Source organism: Macaca nemestrina, chromosome 5, assembly GCF_043159975.1.
Source record: "Macaca nemestrina isolate mMacNem1 chromosome 5, mMacNem.hap1, whole genome shotgun sequence".
NCBI lineage: Eukaryota > Metazoa > Chordata > Mammalia > Primates > Cercopithecidae > Macaca > Macaca nemestrina.
The window spans coordinates 27,642,099-27,668,288 of record NC_092129.1 but is presented as its reverse complement, the minus strand read 5'-3'; the positions used below and the strand labels follow the sequence as shown (position 1 = coordinate 27,668,288).

The following is a 26,190-nucleotide window of genomic DNA, read 5'->3' as shown; positions in this document are numbered from 1 at the left end:
TTCCATACCTTTAGAATCCACTGAAGTAAATATATTGGAAAACAGAGAAAGACTGCTCTACAATATCAAATAAAATTACAAGATAGTAGTTGTCACTTAATAAGTATTTTCAACAAATTACAGAAGAGTAAAAGCAGATAACAGCAGGTCACTGGCCAAAATAGGCAGAGCAAACAGCTGCCTGGAGAATATGACATGAGGCCCAGAGGAGGTGGAAGATGCTGTCTGTCCCAAAGCACACCAGGTTAACTGCAAACTTTATACCTTCCCTCTCCTGTCTGAGGGCACAACAGCCAGTATTTAAGTCCAGGAAAAAACATGTGCACCCCTGTGTTATTCTTATAAGAAGAAATAAAAATAATTTTCCTGTGAAAGTTAAGTTATGGCACATGCAACCCTTATTTTATTAGATATATAACTTTTACTTTATCAGATGGGATCATTCACATAAGAAATCTTCTTCAACTCATGTAAGAGTCATGGTAATAAATCCCTGGAGCAGTCAATGTAATCCTAGCACACTACTTCCCCTCTCTTCTCTAACACTCTGTTGCCTCCTTCCGCAGCATCATTTTCCGCTTTGGCCTTGCTTCCACTTTCACTGAGAAAATAGGACAACCAGATGACATCAACCCACCCACCAGCATCTGTGTCTATGTATTTTGCCTTCACTGCTAGTACAATGAACAGATAAACCCTACAAAGGGCAACCTCTCCACCTGCGCACTAGAATTCATCCTCTCTCCCCTACTCGGTTGTATTTCTAACAGTTCTCTCTTATCTCTCACACATCCTCAGATTTCCTCTCTCTGCTGGATCTTTCCCATCAGAGAAAGAACATCCTGACTCCACTCCCCCAAGACAGACACATAAAACCTCTCTCGGCCCTACTTCCATCTCCAGTTGCTTTCCTATTTCTCTCCTTCTCTTTATAGCAAAATTCACCCAAGGAGTTGTCTATATTCATAGTCCAAATACTCTCTCCTCATTTTCCCTAAATGGAATCCTGTCTGGCTTTGTCTCTTACCAATGAATGAAGACAAGCTTTGTCAAGGTCCTTCTCATTGCTAAATTCAGTATCCAATTCCCAGTCCTTATGTATCTTGAACCCTCAGTAGCAATGGATACAGTAGATGACTCTGTTTATTGAAACATTTTCTTCATGCAGCTCTGATTTTCTCCTACCTACCCCCCTAGATACTTCTTTGCAGTCTCTTTTGCAGAGTGTCCTAATATCTTCTTCTTCTTTTTTTTTTTTTTTTGATGGAGTCGCACTCTGTCACCCAGGCTGGAGTGCGGTGGTGCAATATCAGCTCACCGCAACCTCTGCCTCCCGGGTTCAAGAGATTGTCCTGCCTCAGCCTCCTGAGTAGCTGGCGGCCATCACGCCCAGCTAATTTTTTGCATTTTTAGTAGAGACGGGGTTTCACCATGTTAGCCAGGATGGTCTTGATCTCCTGAGCTCATGATCCACTCACCTTGGCTTCCCAAAGTGCTGGGATTATAGGTGTGAGTCACTGTGCCCAGTCTGATCTTCCTAATATCTTAACTGGAGAATGACTGGTCTCAGTCTTTGGATTTATTATCTTCTTTATACTTTCTCATTGGTGATTTCATAAGTTCGCTGTATTCAGTCAGTGACTTTCAAATAATATCCCTGCACTAGAAATGTATGTCTTTAATCCAGGCCTCTTTTTCAACCTCTATAACTGTATTTCCACTCTCCACTTAAAATATCCACTTAAATATTCAATGACCACTGCAAATTCAACATGTTCAAAATTGGACTCACAATCTTCCCCCACCCCAAATATGTTCCTCCCTATCTCCAATATCAGTTAATGGTGTGACTATTCTTCCACTTTCTCAGACCAAAACTTTCAACTCAGCCTTTTATTCCTCTCGTCATCTCAGTTGACAGTAAATCTTTTTGGTACTATCCTCAAAATGTATCCTGAATCCAATCATTCTGATTAGCTCTACACCTACACCCATAACACAGCTACTATCCTTTCAGGTGTGCTCTTGCACGAGCCTCCTAACTGTCCTCTCTATATCCACTCTTTCACCTACACTCTATTCTCAACAGGGCAGCCAGAATGATCATGTCAAAATATAAGTCAGGTCATATCTTTCTGCTCACAATTCCCCATTGACTTCTTTCTCTTAGCATAAACCTATAAGGTCCTATAAGAACTACTTCTTTGAACACATCTCCTACTATGCACTTGCCTCAGAACATTTATAATGGATATTTCTTCTGTCTGGAGATTTCTACTCCCAAATGTCCTCATGACTTGCTGACCTACATCCTGCACTTCTCTTCTTAAAATTCCTCTTGTCAGGAAAGCCTCCCTTGGTAAACCTATTTAATACTGTAACCCTGCCCAACCTGGAAAGCCTATCCACTTTCTATGTATCATGTTTCTTGACAGCACCTCCCATCTTCTAATATATCATATAATTTTCTTGCTTAAATTATGCATATATTGTCTTGGCAATTCATCAAGTGCAATGCTGTTATTTCTCCAAAGCCAAGATTTGTTGAAAAAATATATATTATATGATGATGCTCTTTTAGAACTCTTACATGTGAATTGCATCTCCAGACTCGGCAGTAAAGATGCATTGCAATTGCCCAACTGTTAAGTTTCTACTTTTGGATTTTTCTTTGTTTTCACTAGTTCTGTGTAATAACATCATTTATTAACATTTTACTATTTTTCTTTCCTTATATATTTTTTCTCTTCCTCCATTTCATGCAAGAAGTCTGGTCCTTGTTGGTTCCTGTATCTCTGAATACCTTAAAATTCTGAGAATTAGCCTGAATAATACTTTCATTTTTATTTTACTTTTCTACACTGTGCCATTAAAGAGATTATGCTAGGTGATCTGGAGTGGAAAAGAACAGATGAAAGACTTTTGAGAATCACCAAGGACTAGAAAACAACATTGGCCATATTGACTAAGAGGAAGAAATTTGTGCCAACTAGTAGGAAAACCTGTTTCCCATCAACTTTTAAGTAGCAGGAGCACAATCACTGACTTGCTGAAGAATGCACTAGGGTAGTGGGTTTCGTTGGATTTTAGCTTCAGCAAAGATACCCCTTTTTCACAGATAACTTGGGAGCAGAAGGAGACCTTAGTTCAAGGAACTAATATTGGTTTGAACGATGAGGACATCAGAAGGGGCCATGATGGGTGGGAAGTTTGGCTCTGCGTGAGACTCCAGATACTGGTGAGCTTTTGAGGAAAAAGGACACCTGTACTAAGGGTGATATTCCCGGCAGCCCAGTAAGTTGGAGACTCAAAGTCAAATTTAATTTAATTTAAGAAAATGAAGAAGCGGGTGATTCTTGCACACCTGAATTTGTAGAAAAAGATTCACAGCTGCTTCTTCAGTTCTCTTTTACTAGTTTTTCAGAACATAGACTTATAGCATCTGAAGTATAAGGTGTGTGAGTAATATTGTGATGCTGACTCACTTGGAATATCAGTGAAGAAATTTAATAGCTTTGCACCGTGTATTGATTATATAAGTAGAAATTTTAAGTATTTAAACATATAGTTATTTTCTCATATGAAAATTTCCAAATCATATAATTTTAACTAAAATGGTAAAGTTTAGATGCCTTCCTTCCATCTGGAATAACGCTACCAATGCATACTTCTAGGTTGTCAAAGCTGTCCAATTCAATTACAAAACCCCAAATGCAGTGCACTCCTTGTTTTCTAGACTTGATCCTCTTCAGTCTTTTTCAGCAGAGCAGAATCATGTTAAAAATCATTTCAGAACAAGTAACCCCTGTATTCAATGACCTTCAAAGGCTTCAAATTTCACTCTGACTGAAAGCCCAGATCCCAGCAATGGTAGGTGAGTCCCTATGTGATCTGGTGCAACACAGTCCCTCCTATCCCATGCTCTACCACCTACTCCATCCCCTATCATCTTCCCCCATAGCTCATTTTGCTCCAGCTTTTCTACCTTCTTGCTGTTTGTCAAATACATTAGGCATATTTCTACTTAAGTACATTTGTCTTTGCTATTCATTCTGCCTGAAACTCTCTTTCCCATAAATTCATGTATCCGGCTCTACTATCTGCTAGCTGTGATTCAGAGCAAATTGGTTGACCTTTCAAGCTTCATTTTTCCATCCACAAAATGAGAAAAATAACAATATATACTCCAAAGTGGTGTTGTAAGTACTAAATGAGTTAACATATGCAAAGCACTGAGAACAGCATGTGACATTGAGTGAATACTGTATAAGCATTCACCAGTATAATTTGTACTAAAAGCCCCTGCAGGTTTTTTGGATCACTTGATCATCCTTTCATTAAAGCAAATCTCGAAAAAGCACTTGTGAGGCACTTCAATACACTTTCTGAATTCCAAAATATGAATTAATTTGATACTTGGTGGTAGAAACAATTTTTATTATAAATTATAATTCCTTATAGAATTCTTCCTCCTAAACTACTAAAACATTTTCAACAAATTCATTTACAGTAAACCCTGTGTTCACTAATGCTTGATATGGACATGTAATTATTGCACTTTCATGAGTGCAAATTCATTTACAGTAAACCCTTTGTTCATTAATGCTTAATATGAACATGTAATTATTGCACTTTCACACTCACAATAAAGCTTCTACCTGAAGTGCCTTCTAGGTCATTGAGAAACATGGAAAATTATCTTCCATATAGATTTAGAGGAAAGTGTATTTTGCTGTGGAACTAATCATTTGAAAACTGAGAACAGCACCAGGAGGTAAAAATAGCTCTATACGTGGGGCTGAAATATTTGGGTTTGTATACTAGCTCTGCAACTTTTCTTCTGTGTATGTGAGTAAGCAGGTTATTTATCCATTCCAGGACTTAGTTTCTTCAGCTCTAAAACAGGAAATAATGCTTACTACATTTACGTTTCAGAGCTGTTGCAAGAATTAGTGAACTGTACATCAAGATGTATTTTAATAAAAATAATGTGTTCAGTATTTACCTAATGCCCTGCATTGTATTAAATGTTTTACATAAATTATCGCAATCTCAGAAAAATTATTTTGTTTTATGCAATTTGACTATCATCATTGTTAGATGAAAGTGAATTTAAAGAGACTTCAAGTAACATGTAATTTAAAGAAATATTAAAATTACCACAAATTAGCAGTCTTTTCAAAATGTGTGATTGATCATAACCATTGTAAAAAATTGTATTAGATACCACAGATTTCACTACATTCATTGCAGTATATACTGTGAAAGAACATCCACTTATCGGCATATAAAATTATAACTTTTGTTTAGACTTTACTTCAAATTAAGTGCATCAATAGCACTATAGTAACACAGCATAAGAGATTTGCTTTTGCCTTTAAATTGAGTCTTTAACATATAATGAATGTACTAAAACGTCCTTTTTGTGAGCAAGTAGGAGAGCTAGCTTTTAAATGCTTCTTTCACAGATATACTGTTCACATCCACAAGATCTGGAAGAATCTTAAAATGTTTTCTATGTTGATTTACATACAATGTAGAAGTACATTTTACTGTAGCTAACATTATATACACATTATGCATTATAATTCACTGGATGGGGGAGGAGAAAGGATTAAAAAACAAAGAAACGAATACCCTTTTCCGAGTTTTCTCCTTCAGGAAAGGCCGGATCACGGTGTACAGGGCATGTATATACCATGGTTGATTCACAAAATGAATTCCTCCAAATCGCGCTGGGAAACTATCCTAGAGTAACATGGAGAAAGAAAAATCCAAATATGCTTTAATATACTGAGAAGGTTTAGGAATGGTTATATGGCATACAAATTTATTCTTTCACATACTTAGATGAGATTATCTGTAGAGTTAAGGAGAGAAAAGAAGAAAGAACCTTACCACATTAAACATTGTACTTTTCATACAGTAACCGAAGCAATGTATAATAAATCAAATCTTTCCCAAGAATAGGTTATTGATAAGAATGTCAGCATTTTTAAGAAGGTCGTATTTTAAACCTGTAAATGCTAATAGTCAGTACAAGCCAAGAAACAAAAAGAAAAGTCATTAGAGATTTGTCAAATAATGAATCTACATTGTATAAAAGTTTCATTTATTTATATTTATATTAAAATCTATTTTTTAATAAAATATTTTATTAAATCCCTATCTAGTCATCCATAGTGTGAGCAATGTCAGACACAAAACTCATGTTATTCTCTGTATCTTATTATTTTATCAACTTTGTTATAAACATTATCTTTTCCTTATTTTAACTACAAAAAAGTAACGTGCTTTAGCAAAATAAAAATGCAGAGTTATACTGTAAGAAACTTAAGGATGCATTTTGCTAGGTTAAATGAAAATCAAAGCTCTCTGATCTCACTCCACAGGAGAAAAATGTAAAGCCAGCCTCCTCCTCTTCCTACCCATGATTAAACAGGTACAGCCCTAGCCCATTCCAAAATATGAAGGGAACCCTTAAGCCAAATGAATGGCAACATTCGACACTGCGCTTGAGTATGTTAACGATTCTACATAAATGGATCTGATTCTTGCTACTATTTCAAAGTTACACATGGAATCGACTACAAAGGTCTTCTTTTAAAAAAAAAGCTAGCCTACTACAAGCACCTCTGAAGTGGCATCGTAATACTTGGCATTCTGAATTCTATTTAGAGCATGAGCAGGAAGAAAAGTAAAGTAAAGGAACTGAAATAATTGCATTTTTTCAATTTAAATGTTCTCTTGAATAAGAGTCTCTGGTCAAAAACTTGCATGGCATAACCCCATTAATTCTTTTTTTAAATTTTGGACACTTATGAGCAATAGTGAATTAATTTAGTATTCGCATATTGATTTGCAGAGCTATCAAATTGTATTTTGCAAGGCAACTTCTATCTCTGAGAATAATACACTATAAGGCAATAGTAGTTCAATAAATAATTAAAATAGCTTAAGATAAAACTTTTACTTTTTATGCCAGTGTTTCACTTCTTTTGTAAATATGTGGTTTTCATTCATCGGGAAGTTATTATAATAATAAAATGAATCTGAAATACAGGCATAGTATATTTTAAAGTTATGAAATATGTATAAGTAAAAAGAAGATATTCTATACCTAAATAATAAAGAGAATACTAAGACAAATACTCATGTATCTTATTATAGTTATTAATAATTATTATTTCACCTGGATATGGGAGTGATAGAGAGGTTTCCTGGCCAGCAGGGATTTTCCTAGTTTAATGTTTCCCTAAGAATGTAGCACCTATAGGAATGAGGTCTCACATCCAGTCCCCCACTTGGCCTCAATATGTGCAAGCCTAGTCTTTCCCCCTGAGCACCCTATAATTCAGGCAACTACTATTCTCCAAAGTTCTGGGTTCCTGTAATTAACAATTTCCTCCCAGCCTTCACCTACTCTCCTGTTTTTCTCCTGTAGATTTCCGTGTGTGCTTGGCTTAGAAGGATTTGTCTCACATTCCTGAGAGTTCAGCAATGCACCTGGAAATAATTTTATTGTGAGGAAACCAACATCTTGGTACTTTATGGCAAAAGGATCTTTAAAAATTGTTAACCTGCTACACTACCTGAAGCAACCTCTAGAATAAAACTAAATGAACACTAACAATATTAAGCCAAAAGTCTTGGCTCAAGTGATTTTTTTTTTTTTCAGACTGAGTTTCACTCCTATTACCCAGGATAGTGTGCAATGGCGCGATCTCAGCTCACTGCAATTTCCTCCTCCCGGGTTCAAGCGATTCTGTTGCCTCAGTCTCCTGAGTAGCTGGGATTACAGGCATGCACCACCACACCCGGCTAATTTTGTATTTTTAGGAGAGACAGAGTTTCACCATGTTGGTCAGACTGGTCTCAGGTGACCCGCCCACCTCAGCCTCCCAAAGTGCTGGGATTACAGGCATGAGCTACTGCATCTGGCTGGCTCAAACGATTATTAAACTTTGAGAATCACAAGAAGGTCATGCTTCTCTCCTGAAAAATATGAATATGCAAACATATACACATAACTTGCACACATGTCATGGGCTTTCTTGGACACCTCTTTAGATATACTTGATCAATACCCAATCACAGTTGAGGCAGAGTGAAAGAGCAGAGAAATTTCTGACTTTGCAATCAAGTAGATTTAGCTTAAAATTCTGGCTTAATGTCACCTGTCAGGCATCAAAGTCCAAAACAAGAACATGGTCCTTTTCCCTCACTGTGAGCTTCCTCACTTCCAATCATGCCCAACTGCATGTCATTTTCCTGCCTCCCCTTCACTTCTGTGGTCAACATGCTGTTTTACGGCTTGTTAACTGTTTTCTCCCACACGCCTACTGTGGCCTTTCCTCCCTTTGAGTATAATCTGGTTTTACTAATTCCTTAAGACTTAGCTCCAAAAACATCATTTCCAGGAATCTCTTTTTTATCCCTTCTCTCACTTCTCACTCATAAAAGCCCACTCTCTGTCATCACTAGCAAAAGCCTAGGTCTATCACTGCACTTGCCATATGACCCTGAAATTGTCTCTTTGTCTGCCTCCACTGTTAAACCGTGAGCGCCTTAAATGCACAGTCTATTGGTGCCTGGCCTGTAATCCATTTCCACTCACATCATCCGCCACCCTATAAGGTAGGAAATGGAAGGTTAAACATATAATTCTAAGTGGGAGAGTTCTACCCATGAGATGTACCTGAGCAAGATTTAAGGGACCAAAGGGAGGCAGCAGTCACCTTTTTGTGCAGTGGCAGCTACTAAGCACCTTATTAGCTGAGAGATTGTTTGCAGCAATGTCTGAACCACACCTTCCTCTTTCTAGGTGTCACTTAGGAGGTGAGAGGCCTCTGGGACAGCAGCAGCCAAGATGGACACTAGTTTCTTGACTCTGACTCACTTCCACAGGGATGTGGTCTCAAAACCAAGGATTCATCAGCAGTCCTCCTTTAACTTCCATGGCCCTAGGTCTTCCAATGAGGCCTTAAACACTAACTTCCTGTATTAAATCCATTTGTTCTTGAACTATCCAAAGAGATTTTTGTTTTTTTGTTGTACTGAACTCTGAGCCAGACTGTGCCTCATTCATCTTTATATTCCCAGAATTTCAAAAATGTGCTGTGTGTGTGTGTGTGTGTGTGTGTGTGTGTGTGTGTGTGTCCCAGAAGAGGTAGATAAATGTTCACTGAATAGACCTAGATACATACTATTTAAATAAACTATTTATCTTCTCTGACCCATAATGTCCTTATCTGTAAAATGGGAACAACATTTAATAGGATTGCTGATCACTCACAATATCTGTTAATTATTCAGCACACCCTCTAGATACAGGGCCACCATATTAACCACCAGCCCCATCTGACAAATGTGGAAATGACCATGGAGGAGTGAAAGGAAAATAAAATGTCAGGACATCAAACTCACTAAGACAAAGGGAAAAGTTAAGCCTGGAAACTGAGTTACACAAAAAACTACCTTTGTTCCTAAATAAATAGCTGCAAGATAGAAGGCCACATATCTTCCCAAGTGGTCTCCCTCATCCTGACAATACAAATTAACAGCTTATCTTCACAGGTCCAGGACAAAGACGAGACTAGAAATCATCCCTCTACCAGCCGGGACAAATGCAGATTTACCAAGTAGCAGGAGATGAATGCATAATTGACTGTACTTCTAGACCCTCCCTTCACACCTAATATGTAGATTCAGTGAGCAGCTAATCAAAGCTTCACAAGAATGTGACCTTTTATCTCACTACTTATTCTTCCTTGTTTTTTCTTGTTTTTTTTTTTTTTTTCTTTCCCCTTTCCCTCCTGCCCACTCATCCCTCCTTAAGTACTGAAGTCCTCAGAATGCACTCTGGAAAAAACACAGGCCATAGATCCTACTGTGGCTTGTGTCTCCTTTTCTCAGGCACATCCTCAACTTTGGCAAAATAAGCCTCTAAATTGATTGAGATCTATCTAAAGCACTTTTGGTTTTACAGAGGTAGTTTTACAGTGTGGTTTAAGAGGCAGTTGTTTGACCCTAGATAGCACTACAAAGTACAAAGTAATAATAAAAATCACAATATTCAATATGCCCATCATTGACTCTGCTGGCTATACGGTTCTTCACTGGAGACAATGAAAAAGAATGGCTTGGCAATCAGGAAGAGTACAGCCAAGATGGGTTGCAAAAAGGTAATAATATTTCTAACTTCCAAATGGTTTTGCTAATTCACCTGCTTCTACTCCCTTTTTTCCTTTGAGCAAAGCACTTTGTGCCTAATGCAAAGATTAACTTGCTTCAATGCTTCATTAATGGAAAGTTAGATGTCATTTATGGGGTAAATGTATTTATATGTATCATTACATGTGTGTGTATCAGTGAATTATTCATATATTTCTAGAAAAACATGTTTGCCTCACATATCTAACTATTCAAAAAGAAAAAGTAAAGAATCTGAACCATAGCATATTATTCTAAGTTTTAAATAAGTTTTGATGGAACACAAAACTTATGTGTTAGGATAAGTACTATTACAAGTAATATTGTCTGATTTATGAAGAAAATAAATCAGTATAATTTCTGGTACAATCAATCAGGATACAGTTTATGGCTCCAAATGAGAGCAAAATGAACTTTTCTATGAGAATTAAATCCACAACTTTCATCTCATTTCACAAGTAACACTGTCTAGGGTCCTAAACCAATCAGTTGTGTTAATATGTGTTTTCAGTGTGAACACAAGCAGAAATTGTATGTATAATTTACTTATTTAAAATTAAATCTATCAGCCTTTAAAATACTTTTGTTTAATCACTTTCTTATACTTTTTTGAAACATTTAGCTCCAACTACTATAGGCCCCATAGCAAAGGGCATATAGTGATAAGGTATAGCACCCAGCACCTAGAAATTACATGTTTAATTCCATAACTCTACCCAAAAAATTATACTAGGACCTAAAATATTGCATTATTCCTACCTGACACTAGGAATACACTATGTGGAGAAATATAAAAGATACTTACTCCAGAAATTTTTGATACAAAAAAGTATAATTTAGAAAATCACTCATAATTTTACCAACCAGAGGAAAACACAATACTCTAAGAATCTTGATGTATGCTCTCAAGCTTTTTTCCAAGATTTATATAGATAATATGAAACTTGATGTACCTGTCTGGAATTATGAAAATAGTTATTGGTAATGGCTCAGAAGTGTACAACATATGTAATATTACTCTTTCTGAAAGTGATTTGGTTTAAAGAGAAGTGATTTTGTAGCAGTTGGTATTACTGATTCCCTCAGGAGCACCACTATTAGCTTCCTTCAGATGTGTTTGAATTTAAGTTTGGTCTGCCTTGACGTACTAACCACACCGTGGTTCCCTAACTAGGACTTTTGGGTGTATCTTTTCTAGATAGTATAACAGCATTTGTGTCCATTGTTTTTAGAATGTTTTATTAGCTGTTTGTATACAGGTCTTATTCATCTTCTAGAAGGTTCTGATTCCTGAAGAAAGTCATGCTTTTCCCAGTTCCAAATCGCTGCTTATTATCACTAGTGGACAGACAGATCCAGGCAAGCCATTCACGTGCTTTCCTGACGAAAGCAAAGATTTTTACCAAAACATTCCAACCAGTGTCTTCTGCCAAATTGAGAAGAGACAGCCAGGAAACTATTTAATTACCAGCTAATTGGAATGTCTTTTTCTGTGCCTCACTTATAACTGGTAATGAGCCATATTTGAACGAATGGATTGAAAACAAAAGATTTCATCCTTCATACAGAGATAAGAGTTTAAATTGGGATTGTACACATGCCAGAGGCAGCCCCACCTCTGTCCACTTAACTTTCGTTCCTCATTAAAATCTCATGCTGTCCTGGCACACATACAATAAAGGAACTTGATTAGATGTAAGGAATTGTGTAGAAGCCAAATTCCACCCAAAAAAAAGTAATTAATCTGATATGTAGGAAAGCAATAATAAAGAATATTTTTTTCTTACTAGGTTATTTAACACTTAAGAGTTTGCCATCAGAGAAAATAGAAAAAAAAGATAATTGAATGGCTTAAAAAATGAAGAGTCAATTCCTGTTACAGGAGACATCATAGAGATATACAACACTGTATTTTAAAATAAATGGTTAGAAAGGGCTTTTACTTGTTGAGCATTCTCTAAAACGAAATACACATGAATCACATATTTACATTTTCATAATTCCTTAAAAATAGTGTCTGAATTTTAATAAATGTTTTAGGAAATAATATGGATTTACCATGATAAATCACTTAAAATAGTGATTAAAATGATACAATCATTTCCCGTTAATATGTGGCTTTGTAGGTAAAAAATTTTAGAATATTCAATTTTTGAAATACAAATATATTTTGAAATAATTGTGCCCTCTCAAATGCTAAAATCTTAATTACAAATATGCACTAGAATGTAGACAATTTTTAGCATTGATTTTTAAATTGAAAATTGATGTTCTAGCTTCGCATCTAGATACTTTATAGTATCCCTTTAAGACCCTCAGCCAAATGCCAGCTATTGTTTAAATTTTCCATCACAAATATAATTGTGTCAACATGTATTTCTCTTAAGTGCAGTCAACAGAATGCGCTCTATCCAGAGGCATGCATGTCCTTTCTGCCATTATTATAAAGAATATAATAATTTCCCCATTCTATATGTGTTAATATTGGCTAAAGAAGACTTCACAACATTGTGACTCCTAGAAAATCTCTGTTTTGCCCTGTCACTCTCCTTTTAGGGAATTCAGTTCCCATTATAGAGACCTGCAGCTTTACTCTGTTTCATTTCTGTCTAAGGGTGTTTGTTTGTTGTTGTTGCTGTTTTATAGTTAATTAGAGATAATGCCCAAGTGACATATCTTCTCAGTGCACACTACTAGAAAATCTGCCATGGATTCTTAAGGTTTTACAAAATCGTGTTCTTTAAACTGTGGGCGGGCATTTACTGTAGGGAGAACAGGTCTCACACTAACATTTTGAAGGCAGAAGGATTTGGCTGCATTGCTTTGGTGATTCTACAATCACTATTTATAGTTTGGATAGGGAGAGTTTTCAACTTCTACTCAAGATGACTGGAAGGAATTTTCCCTGCAACTCAGAACTGTCCGTCTATTCCGTCCTCTAAGTTTTTGTTTATACAACCTGTAGAGGAGACTATCAGACAACGTCATTGCACTTGGGCATTATTTCTAATTAACTTTAAAAAACACCGTGGTGCCCAGGACTGCTCCAGTTTATGAAAATGCAGGCCCATACAATGGCATGAGTTCCACTTGCTTCATACAAGATAGCACATGACTGTCACCCGCCTATAGAAAAATGAGAGTTTTGTAATGGTCTTATCATTAGTGTAATCTTAATGTAGACTATCATTTCCAAATTTTTAATTTTTTTAAATCTGAAAAAAACTGTATGGATAGTCCAAATATACAATGAATAACTTCATTTCCTCTTTTACCACTTAATTATCACTTGTAATTAACAATTCTTTTCTTTTCTTTTCTTTTCTTTTCTTTTTTTTTAGAAGGAGTCTCACTCTGCTACCCAGGCTGGAGTGCAATGGCGAGATCTTGGCTCACTGCAGCCTCAGCCTCCTGACTCCTGAATAGCTGGGATTACAGGTACCCGCCACCACGCCCAGCTAATTTTTGTATTTTTAGTAGAGACGGGGTTTCACCATCTTGGCCAGGCTGGTGTTGAACTCCTGACCTCATGATCCACCTGCCTTGGCCTCACAAAGTGCTGGGATTACAGGCATGAACCACCATGCCAGGTGCGTAATTAACAATTATATATTGATTCCATGGCAGGGAGGACACAATGTTACTGTTTTTTTTTCTTTTTCTCCTCTGTTTTGAACACATGTACTGAAATAATCTACAACATTCTTGACTCCCAGATTCCAGTAATAATCCACTTATCTATTAGATAATGTGTCTCTATCAGCAAAGGTATCCCTGCCTCTCAGTCTCAGCCACATACCCAGAATTACCAAATAAAGCAGAGGAATTGTTATGGGGAAAAAGCCTACAGGAATATATTATGACTATATGCACAGGGCCTCTGATGTGTGGGGGCCAGACATGATTAAGCTGTCTCAAAATCTGAGGCATATTCTAATTATTGACAAATCATTCTTTTGTTACAGTTTTTCTGTGCCTAGAGTTGATCACTTGGTGCTGCCTAACAGCACTTCAAATACAACCCAACCCCTGTCCAAGTCTGGACCCTTGATACGATGTTAATGTATTTGTATGGATAGATCTCTATACCAGGAAAAAACTCAGCTTTGGCGACTGCTGTTTTATTAGTGATTCAATGACATCAACTTTGCACATGGAGTGGAATGTCTGAGTCCTGAGTACATTAAAATATACACAACTTAAAGTAGAATACTATATAAAATATTCTCCCTTGAAAGAGGGAATTTTACATAGCTAAAGAGCTAATTTTACCTAGCTAACTATTTCTCAAAGTAAAATCAACACTAAAAACTCATCTGTAACATGTTTAGTCATCATAACTGAATGGGCAAGAAGATCTCTCTTTTGTGAGCAAAACATATGTGGCCTTCTCACCAGTTAACCTTTTCTGCCAGAGATGGCTGATAACAAATGTAAGCAAGTCGCAGTCACACACCTCAACAGGAAGATGCAGGGCTTAAGTCAGCTGCTGCTGGTGTGTGCCAGGTACAATCAGGAGTAAAGTAGCCTAGAGAATGTGACACAAAGTCATTCTCACACCACCTCACAGTCTAGGAAGCACCAGTCTCCATCAAGTACAACAGCAGGAGAGAACACAGAGTTAAAAACTACCACCTTATAAAAATGTGTTCCTAAGTCGGGCTCCTTCATTAAAACTAAATGCACAGTAAGGATCACAAATAATTGTGTCATTTTTAATCAAAGAAGTGAGTGTATTAATTTTCTATGAACTGTATTGAGACTTGTAGCTCCAATTTGTCAACTGACAGCAGGAAGGCCTTACTATTACTCCAGCTAGTATATCAATAATGGATTGTGTCTCCTACTTGACTTTCAAACTACTTTAGATAACACACATTTAGAAGTGCTGATGTTCTCACACCTAAAATTGCCAAAGGGGAGGTAAGTGGCAGAATGTAGGCTAGAGAAACTAAGAGGAACAAATTACAGTAAGAATCAGGCTAAATTCTTTAGTGGATATTCCAGGACACTTCTGCCTACATCAGGCATGTGAAACTAGCCAAGATTGAATTTAATGATGAAACAATGCTGAGAGGGTTTGGCAAGACAGGAACTGTCTTATTCTGAGGAGAGACCATACGTGGGTAAAATATTATTGAAATAAACTTCAAAACATACTCGTTATATCCCTAATGTTGCTTCCAGACATCAGTTATAAGAAAATTATCATTAATTTGGGCAAAACGTTTCGTGCAAGAATGTTTGTTTCATTTTTACATTTTGTAATTCGGAAAAATATTGGAATCAATTTAAATTTACTTCAACAAGAGAATATGTGGATAATGTATTTATAATATGTAATATCAAAGAGCCAGTAAGCGGCATTTTCAAAGAATTCCTAATGATAAAAAAAAATCAAAATACAATATTAGGTTAATAATTAGGAAAAATAATTTATTTTAAAAATAATATAAAAGACTTGGAAAAAATACATCAAAATATTAACCTGATTAAATTTGTGTAATAATAGATGACTTACTTTATTCTTTGTACATTTTATATTTTGCAAATGTTCGAAGAGGCCAATGTACTGCACACATGCATGCACGTATACACATTTACAAATATGTATAATAGAAAAATATCACATTCTTTAAAAGAAATCGGCACAAAGACAAACTATATAGCACTCTAAGCATTAATTAAACTTAACAAACATTTAGTAAGACTTACTCAAGATAGGAAATGTAAGAGGAATGTGAATGAAGTATGTGAATGAAGAAGTTTATATTCTGGTAGAGAATAAGTAACATAAAGCATGGAAAGATAACTTCCATAAGGTGTTAAGAAGCTTAAAGAAGAGAAAGAATGGGAGATTAAAAAGTTGGAGGGATGAGGAAAGAACTCACAAAAGAGATAGCACTGGGAATGGATCTTGGGAGTGTCAATAAGAATCTGGTAGAAGAGTGTCCCAGGAAGGGGCAGTAGGAACAGAGATAAGAAAGAGCAGGCCACCTCTAGGATCCGGTTGCCAGAACTGTTTGTTTGGAGTTGAAGGTAAGTGTGAGGAAGTCTTGGCAGCACAGCTGAGAAGACAATGTGGAGCCTACCTGGATGGTGCCAACTGCCTCACAGAAAGGTTTGTGCGTATCTTAAAGGCACTGGGTATTCTTGAGAAGGGAGTGACACCATGTTGAAGCTGTACTGTGGGAACATTAATTTAGTAGGGGTATGTGGCTTGATATAGAAACTTCGCATTTTAATATTTATATTTTAGTGTGACCACTTTAATGTGGAGACATTGAGTCACAAGTAAAGAAAAAAACAGCAGTAGCAACTAGTGTCTTAGTTTAGTTTATTTTAGTTTAGTTTAGCTTTTCTTAATGATTAAGTGATGTGTGAGACAGACATCCATATACCAGGTTCCCCCAATTCACATCATGGCCATCTACCTCTGGGTTAAGGCAGTGAGGGTCAGGGCTGGGTAAGCACTGGAGTCAGACTTGGGAACTGATGGAGATCTGAGTAGAATTAGGGTCGTGGGTGCCTTTGGTGCACGTTTCTTTCAGCAGAAAACAGTGATTTTATGTTTTGGCCTGCCAAGGTTGTTTGATAAATACTTGCAAAATTCTCTACTTTACTTGATTTCAAGTAGAGAGAAGTGAACTTGGAGACATCAAGTCAAAGCTGTCAGTACTGGCAAGTAACCAGAGCCCAAATCAGAGTTATACCAAGCGGTTAACTATAAAAGAAAAACTAGGTACCCATGTTGAACATATGAGTGACATGAGGTTCTACAGCTTCATGAACAATTGAATACGGTGGGGACATGGGGAGAGAATAGCTGAAAGCAGTCTGACACAGTTTAATCTGGGTTAGTTGAGAGACCACTAATTGTACTATAAACTGAAAAGAATCATATTTGAGAGAGTGATGTGAATTTCAAGTGTCTGTAGGCCACACACATGGAGATGTTCCTGAGGTGGGATAGCTCAGGTCAGGGTAGAGATGTAGAAAAGCAGAAAGACGGGAAAAAAAAAAAAAGAAAAGAAAAGAAAAAAAAATATATATATATATATACATATAAAAGTTTCGTGAATAAATGTAAAGGCATTTTTAAGTGCCACAGTAATCTGTATGTTTGAAAATAATAAGAATACACAATTTTGTCTCTAAGTTATTGACCAATATCATGGAGCTGGCTTGACTAAGGAGTTGGAGAGAAGAGGGAGGTTACTGAGCCAGAGGGATGATTTCCACTCATCTGCCAGAACGCTTTTAGCTCTACCACCTCCTTTCAGAACTGTGTGGTGTCCATATGGATTGTGAGGCAGTCGATTATAAAGATAGCTTGAGAGGATCTAAAGATGTTTCAGGCACATGTTCTTCAAAAAAGCACACATGAACAACAGCAAGACTGGGGCTCAGCGTGTAGGCAGCCCCTCAGTCTGAAACTGCTGATGAGGAACTCTAATTCTGTCTCCAAATGTTTCCTGAAAAGGTGAGGGGAAAGGGGGATGGTACCTCAGTTTAGCTAATCTGAGAAGATCTACTTCCTCTTACCTGTTAGTTTTATTTAACACAACAAGAAGGAAGCAAGCATTTAGCTTGGAATCATTACCCTCTTTTCAAAATCCAGAAACACTTAATGAATGTACCTCTAAACACAAAAAAGAACATCTAATTCAATGCTTCAAAGATTTTACTGAGCCTTTCTTGCATTTACTGCAAAAAATCTTACAGAAACTTATTAATTTTGGTTAATTGGAGAAGATTCTAATTAAAACACCAGGAAATTCAGATGGCCTGAGTAAAATTCTTCCTCCTTTTGCTTTACCCCCTGTGACTTTATTGGAAAGTAATTATCACCCAAAGCTATTCTCTAGAAGTTTTATTTCACATTGCTACAAAGTCCTCCAACAAATAAAGCTTCTCAGGAGATAATAATTGACAAGTTGTTGAACCATGATGCAATTCATGGGAGTGGAGATGTCAGTGATTAGCACTTACTGTCTCCCCCTAGCATTATTGTGCATTCAATGCTTCCACTCCTCAAATTTTACAATGGAATTGGAGTGTTTATGCTAGTATTTGGTCTACTAATATGCATGTGGAAGATATGCAAGCATCTCTGTTTGTCCCAGCGTACACATCAGGACAACCACACACATCTGCAGTCTTTCCTTCCACAATCTCAGTCATACAAAGAAAAAATTTCCATCCCAGCCACATCACTATTGCATAAAATCCTCTAGAAAGAACAGATCTTCTGAATAAAGAAATGTTGTTTCCAACAGTTGCTGTGTATATGGGTGTGTGTTTGTGTGGTTAAGAGACCTCTCTAGCTCTTTGACTTTTTCCTTTCCTTTTGACTTTCCTTTTTCCTTTCCAAGATTACATGCCTTGCCTTTCCACCCACCCTTGATACCTAACTGAACAAAGCAATTCTGAAAGTAGAAAAAAAGATGGTTCAATAACCTGTTTTACAGAACATGAGAATCTGACACTGGGGCAATGCATGTCATTTTAAACATGGAAGTATGTGACATATTTATTATATTTCAATCTTCATTTTGTTTTGAAACCTAATCTCTACTCTTTAGAATAGATAGTGTAGCTCAACTAGGTAGATTCCAGAGATTTTTGAAGACAAAATATGAGACCTTTTACCCAACATCTTCATCTTCAACACTCTAACCGACCTCATCCATGTAGATTGTCATTAGATCAGATTTTGATAATATTTCTTTTTTTTCTACCATCTGTTTCGCATTCCTTGAACATGAGACTTATATGTGTTCACGTTTGTATGGGTATATATATGTGTACCCAATGGTAAGTTCCATTTTAAGATTTATGTATTAATCCTAAAAAAATCCTCACATATAAAAAAAAATCAAAAAATCCTTCCCTTGTAAAAGTTAGCAAATTGGTAGATTTTACTTTGAAGAATTCTGCTTTTGTCCCTTTTATTCTCTCTGCCATACAGATTTGACCAAAAACAAAACAGAAACAAAATACCCTACTTCTTTTAATGATGCAAAACAAAAATACTTTCTGAAGGTAATGCCATGGTGTTCTTCAAAAATGTTCATCATGGTGTTCTAACAAAAATGTTTTTTTTTTTTTCTTCTCATTCAACAAGTATTTATTGTGCCTGCTGTACTCTGTATTGGTACAATGCTGGTGGTGGGATGCTGACTGTATATTTTTACCTTTCACCACTCAGAAAGTACCTGAATCTATCTACTGATTTATTTACTTTTTCACTTTGAAATTATAATAGATTCACAGGAAGTTGCAAAAACTGAGCTGGGTGTGGTCCCATGCACCCCTTGCCCAGCTTCTCCCAATGAAATTACTACAATAATGACTAAAACCAGGAAATTGACAGTGGTACGATCTGCAGAGCCTATTCACATGCCACCAGTTTTGTAAGCACCCATTTGTGAATGTTTTCATTTATGTACTTCTAGGCAATTTATTACCTATGTAGCTTTGTGAAACCACTACCACATTCAAGATACAGAAATGTTCTATCACCACACCGCTCCTTCATGCTACCCCTTCAGAGTAACACTTAACCTATCTGACCTCAATTCCTAACCCCTAGTAATCATTAATGTCTTCTCTAGCTCTGTAATTTTGATGGATTTTGTTGAGAATTTTATGTACATGATACAGTATGCTGCCTTTTGAGATAGGCTTTTCTCACTTACCATAATGCCCTTGATAATCACAAAAATTGTTGTATGTATCAATAGCTTTTTTGTTTTTTCTTTCTACTGCAAAGTAGTATTTTATGGTATAAATGTATTACAGCTTTAACCATTCACCTATTTTAGGACATTTGAGTTACTTCCAGTTTTGGGCTATTATGAATAAAGCCACTATAAATGTCTGTGTACAAGTTTTTGTGTGAAAATAAGGTTTCATTTCTCTGCATTAGATGTTCCAGAATGCAATTTCTGAATCATATGGTCTCATGTTCAACTTTACAGAAAACAGCCAATTGTTTTCCGGAGTGCCTGTACCATTTTATATTCCTACCAACAAGGAATGAGAGAGCCACTTCCTCCTCATCTTTGCTAGCCTTTACTATTTTCACTTTTAAAAAATTAAATGATTTTGAAAGGTATGTAGTAATATATCATTGTGGTTTTAATTGCATTCCCTAGTGGCAAAGATGTTGAACATCTTTTCATGTGCTTATGTGCCATCTGTATCTCTTCCTTTGTGAAATGTTTCTTCGTGTGTTTTAAACATATTCTTATTGTTTTTTCACTGTTGAGTTTTTAATGATTTTTTATATTACCATAGATAAAAGTCTTTTGTCATATATGTGGTTTGCAAACATTTTCTCCCTATCGGTGGCTTGTCTTTTCATCCTTTTAACAGGATGTTTCACAGAGTAAATTTTTTCTTAAATTTTGGTGAGGTTCAATTTACCAATTTTTAATTTTATTGATTATGCTTTGGGCATCAAGTCTAAGAACTCTTTGCCCAGCCATAGATCCTAAAGATTGTCTCCTATTTTTTTCAAAACGTTCTATAGTTTGCTGTTTTACATTTAAATACATAATCCATTTGAATTAATTTTCGCCTAAGGTTTGAGCTGTTAGTTGAGGTTCTTTTGTTTCATTTGCCTATGATTTTCCAATTACTTCCAGCAACATTTGTTGAAAAGCTATACTTCACCTGTTTAATTGCTTTTGTACTTTTCTCAATTATCAGTTGGACATATTTGTATATGTCTATTTCTGCATCCTCTATTCTGTTCCATTGATCTATGTTTATCTCTCTGTTAGTTCCAAATTCTAATATTTATCTCTCTACTACTATTACTGCTATATCAATTTGACAAAAAAGAACAAAATCTACTTCTTTTCACTATGTACATTAAAAATATCCTTCAAATATAATTATGTTGTTCTCTAAAAGATAAATTAAAGATGATTTTTAATAAAATAATTCCTTACCCCCAAAGTTGACAAATTACTTTATCATTTTAAATCTTTCACCTTTTTAAACCAAATAATATTAGTGTGAAATTTTTCCTTTAAACCAAAAATGGCTAATATGCCACCATGAAAATGGTACACCTAAGTCAAAGATTCATTATCTAAAGACTGAGAAAAATTAGTAGAAAAAAAATACAACTAAAAAATTACTAATTCAAAAAACTCTTAACCATATAAAGAAACAATAAATAACAAAAAAATCCTTGCTTGTCTGGATTTATAGAATACCCATAATGCCTTGGACAAACCTGTCATTGTATGATCTTAATTTTATACCTGAAGAAACTGAGGCACAGAAAGTTTAAAGGCTGATGTAATCGAGCTGTTGTTGATCAAGGTAAGCATGGACCCTACCAGTTTCAAATCTACTGCTTATTCCACTTACCTATAATTTTTGTATTCACTGATAAGTGGGAAAGATCAAATTTGAATATTAAACCAGAGCTCAGTATCATACTAAGAATATACTACTTCACATACTCATAGCCATGCAGTATTCACCAACTCTACAACCAACACTCACTTTTGTAATTTTTTTATTTAGGTTAAGACATCATATTTTATTGATGATAAAGTAATTTAAGGAATATTTGTTAAATGCCATTTTTGCCACTCCCCTAGTGAGTGTAAGACACCATGCCTGCCTCCATGGATTTTCCTTTCTAATTGAAATAAGATGTTTCACTCTATATTTTGCCAGAATGCCTTTGATAAAGTAAGTATCATTACAAGTAGGTATTTCTGATTTAAAGTGACAGACTGAAAACATGTATTTGTCTCCGCTACCCCTGAGATTTTATTTAAAATAACAGGACAATATTTTTTAAAAGAAAAGCACAAATAGTGAAAGAACTGGAGGAAAAATTATCATGCAATTATTTCAAAGTATTCTCAAATAGGAAAAGGAGATAAAAGCCTACCAGGAAAGATCAGGAGCACTATAGATGCAAAAACCAAGGGGAAAAGGTAGGTGAATTAAACAAGAAACTGTAGGTTTAAGTCAAGAGTTAAGTGAACCCAATCTGGGATATTAACCCTGCAGCAAGACCAGGAATCAATTAGACAAATTAGAAAAGAAAGTGACTGCGCTGAAAGAATAATTTTTAAAAGAATAGAAATAATTTCCCAAATAAATATTATGAAAAGTTAACTATAAGATAATGGCAGTAAATAGTGAAAAGGGGGTTCTGGCATGTAACTGTAATCTCTTCTACTTAATCTTTACGAAGAGTTAAGTATCTTACTTGATATAATGTTAAATCAAGTTAAGTGTCAAAGAAAGAAAAATAATACCAAGTTCCTCATAATGAGGCTAAGGCAATTAAAAAAAAGAAAAAAAAAAAAAAAAAGCACTACTGGTAGACCTCCAATACATCCCTGGGTGTCTTAGCAGCAGAGTTTGGAGTTTCACTCCCTGACAATCTCCTGGAAACAACCACTTAAAAGATCATTGGATTCTTTTTCCCCCTGGTCTATTGAGGTGCAATTGACAAATACAAATTGTATCTATTTAAGGTGTACAACTTAGGGTTTTGGTAGACACAGACTTTGTGAAATAATCACCATAATCAAGATAATTAACATATCCATCACCTCATATGGTTACTATTTGTATGTGTGTGTGGTGAAAACACAGTCTGCCTTCTTAGCAAATTTCAAGTATGATACAGTTACTATTAAGTATAGTCACCATGCTGTACATGAGACCTCCAGAACTATTCATCTTGCATAACTGAAAGTTTGTCTCTTTTGACCAACATCTCCCCATTTCCCACTCCTTTAACAGATGTAGGAGCTGGAGTTAGAACTGCCATTTGCTTGTGCAAACAGAGGTAATGATAACATTTTAGGTAGGATTGAGATTCTAGGCAAGGCATGGTGTGGCTCACGCCTGTAATCCTAGAACACTGGGAGGCTGAGAAGGGAGGATCACTTGAACCCAGGAGTTTGAGAACAGCCTGGGCAATATGGCGAAACGTTGTCTTTACAAAAATACAAAAAATCAGTCAGGCATGGTGGTGCACAAAAAATACAAAAAGTTAGCCAGGAGTGGTGGTGCATGCCCATATTCCCAGCTACTTGGGAGGCTGAGGTGGGAGAATCACTTGAGCCCAGGAGGTTGAGGCTGCAATGAGCCATGATTGTGCCACTGCACTCCAGCCTGGGCAACAGAGTGAAACTCTGCCTCAAATATGAAAAAAAATATATATATATATATATATATATACACACACACACACACACACACACACACACACACACACACACACATATATCTGAGAATATATATGATATATATATCTGAGAATATATATGATATATATATTTGAGAGTGTGTGTGTGTGTGTGTGTGTGTATATACACGCACATATATATTCTCATTACTAAAGTACTTTGACCCTGCTCTAATGCTAGCAAATGAAGTAACCTTTAAAGCCCTAGGATTAACTCCATTTAGTTTGGCTGAACTACTCCTATATTAACATAAAGAAGAAAGTATGTGCTGGTCTCAGATATTAACATTAAGAAGAAAGTATATGCTATCATTTGGATATGCACAGTCTGCAGTCTAGTTCCACTTCAATATTAGCTGTACTGCAAAGTCCATTTTGGAGCTATGGAAAGAGACAAAGGGAAGCAGAACTGAAGAAAATATTACTGAAGATAGGGCTGACCTTCATGCTCAGCCAGCAGGGAATGAGCAATTCTCCAAACAAGCAATCATACATGAATCTGAACAACAGATAGTTTTAGGTGGCATAAAGCTTGACTTCAAAATGACTCATTCCTTCTTCTCCCTGCTAGAGCACTGAAAACATTAAAACAGAACATTAGACAAGGTTCTTGGATAACTGGGACTCCACTGAAGATTAAACACTACACAATGAATTCAAGAATCCAGTCTCTTATCTGTCTCTTATAATAGCTCTACAGGAACAGAGATGAGATGAAAGATCCTAACGAATAGAAATGAACAAAAAAAAAAGAACTAAATTTACACACTTTTATTAGCAGCGCATTTAAAATTCTATTTCAAAGAAATAAGAAAAAGTGATATGAAAGGAGACAATGGAATATTACAAGACAACACTGATGGTGATAAACTGTATTTCTTTTTCTGACAGCCAGCACTTGCACAGTTTTTACTCTGCTCTCTCTGTATGACTTGGTAAATGTCCAGTGTGCAGAGGTTATGAGCATTTCACTAAGTGAAGGCGATGCATCTTCAGGTCTAACAGCCATTCTCCATGTAGGACGATGCGTGAGAACTGGTCACACCATGCTCTTGACAAAAACTGCTTCATCGATCTGTTTTAATGCTCAGGCTCCTTGCTACCTATGAATTCCATCATCAGGCAGTGTTTGTAAGAAATATGGCTGCTGACATACTTAAAGTGAAACAACTGCATGTTGCAACTGTTGTAACATCTTCCCCTGTTTAATCCATTCTTTATCATAGGGATGCTAGATTTATCTATTAAAATACACTTGTCCTGTCAAGTCAAAAACTCTCCTACAAAAACAAACAAACAAAACTTACTTTTTTTTTTTACAGTAGCATTTATGTCCTTCTACTATTTAGCTTCAACTAAATTTTCCAACCTTATTTCCTATTTATTCATGAATACTAAGATACAACTAAACTAACCTACTTCCTAATACTCAAATGCCTCAAGTATATGATCATCTCTTCATCAACTGTTTCTTCATCTATAATGCTTCCAACAATGCATTTCTTTCTTTCAAAAGGCCTTCTATGGATATCTTTCTTCTCAGTTCTTTCCCTAAGTAAGATCTTATGGCTCTTTACTTCCTTTTCCTTTCATATGTTGTTTTCACTTTTACAGAGCATTTGAAAGTTTAAATTAACACAGTCTTTAGCTTTTTAATAAGATACTTTTCTAATAGTGGGAAATGTACACCACACTGATCAAAACATATGTGGAGTGATTACTTTCCTACTTTGGTATCTTAGTATGAAAAGCTATAACAAGAATATCATAGTCTGGGTGGTTTAAACAACATTTGTTTATCACAGATATGGGGGCTGGAAGGTCAAAGATCAGGGTGCAGGCATGGCCAGGTTCTGGCGAGGGTTTTCTTGATTTCCTCATGTGGAAGAGAGAAAGAAAGATAAAGCAAACTCTCTTGTGTGTCTCTCCTCATAAAAGCACTAATCTTACCAGGAGGGCTCCACCTTTATGACCCAATTACTTTCCAACGACCCCACTGGGGATTAGAGTTTCTGCCTGTGAATTTAGGGGTGGGGCAAACACAAACATTCAGTCCCTAGCATTGACGATAAACTGACAAAACGTTGTGAGTTTAGAAGGTGAATAATACTCTATTTTAAAACTATGTCATGAAGAGAAAGGGATAGAGAACAGGTCGTAAACATTTGGAGAAAAAAATTATAAAAATGAAAAATACCAGACAGCTTCCAGTGTTCAAAGAAGCAGGCTGCCTATGTGTTTGAAAAATTGTTTCATACAAGACAGTGCATTCAGTAGAGTGGCATTAATCCTGTGTTCAAGATTTTAGCTAAATTTAGGAAAGAATTTTGTTGCCAAACTCAGAGATGAAAAGAGCTGCTATGTGAAGTAGTACACTAGCATGCTCTGAATGTGCACAAACAAAAGCTGCATTACCTTGTTTTTTTTTTTTTTTTCGTTTGTTTTTGTTTGTTTGTTTTTTAGAGATGAGGTCTCGCTTTGTTGCCCAGGCTGGTCTCGAACGTTTGGGCTCCAGCAATCCACCTGCCTCAGCCTCCCAAAGTGCTGGGATTACAGGCATAAGCCACAGTGCCTGGAAGTTATGTGTACACAAGATGTTCTGCAATTTCTAAGTTTCCTTCAAGTGCTAAAATTCTAATATTCTAGACATGTCTGCACTAAACTTTTCATTGCAGGATCTAACACAGCATGTGCTTCCTTATCTGCTAAAACTGATTTAGATCTGTATAGCATAGCCAACA

General features: G+C 36.1%; 1 protein-coding gene across 1 annotated transcript in view; it reads right to left on the bottom strand.

The window, feature by feature from the left end:
* Nucleotides 1–26,190, bottom strand: part of LOC105465536 (clavesin 2) — a 71,706-nt gene that overhangs the window by 14,625 nt on the left and 30,891 nt on the right. The window contains exon 4 of the mRNA XM_011713988.2: nt 5,638–5,748. Within this exon, the coding sequence (XP_011712290.1) occupies nt 5,638–5,748 (111 nt within the window). The remainder of the gene's footprint in view (nt 1–5,637; nt 5,749–26,190) is intronic.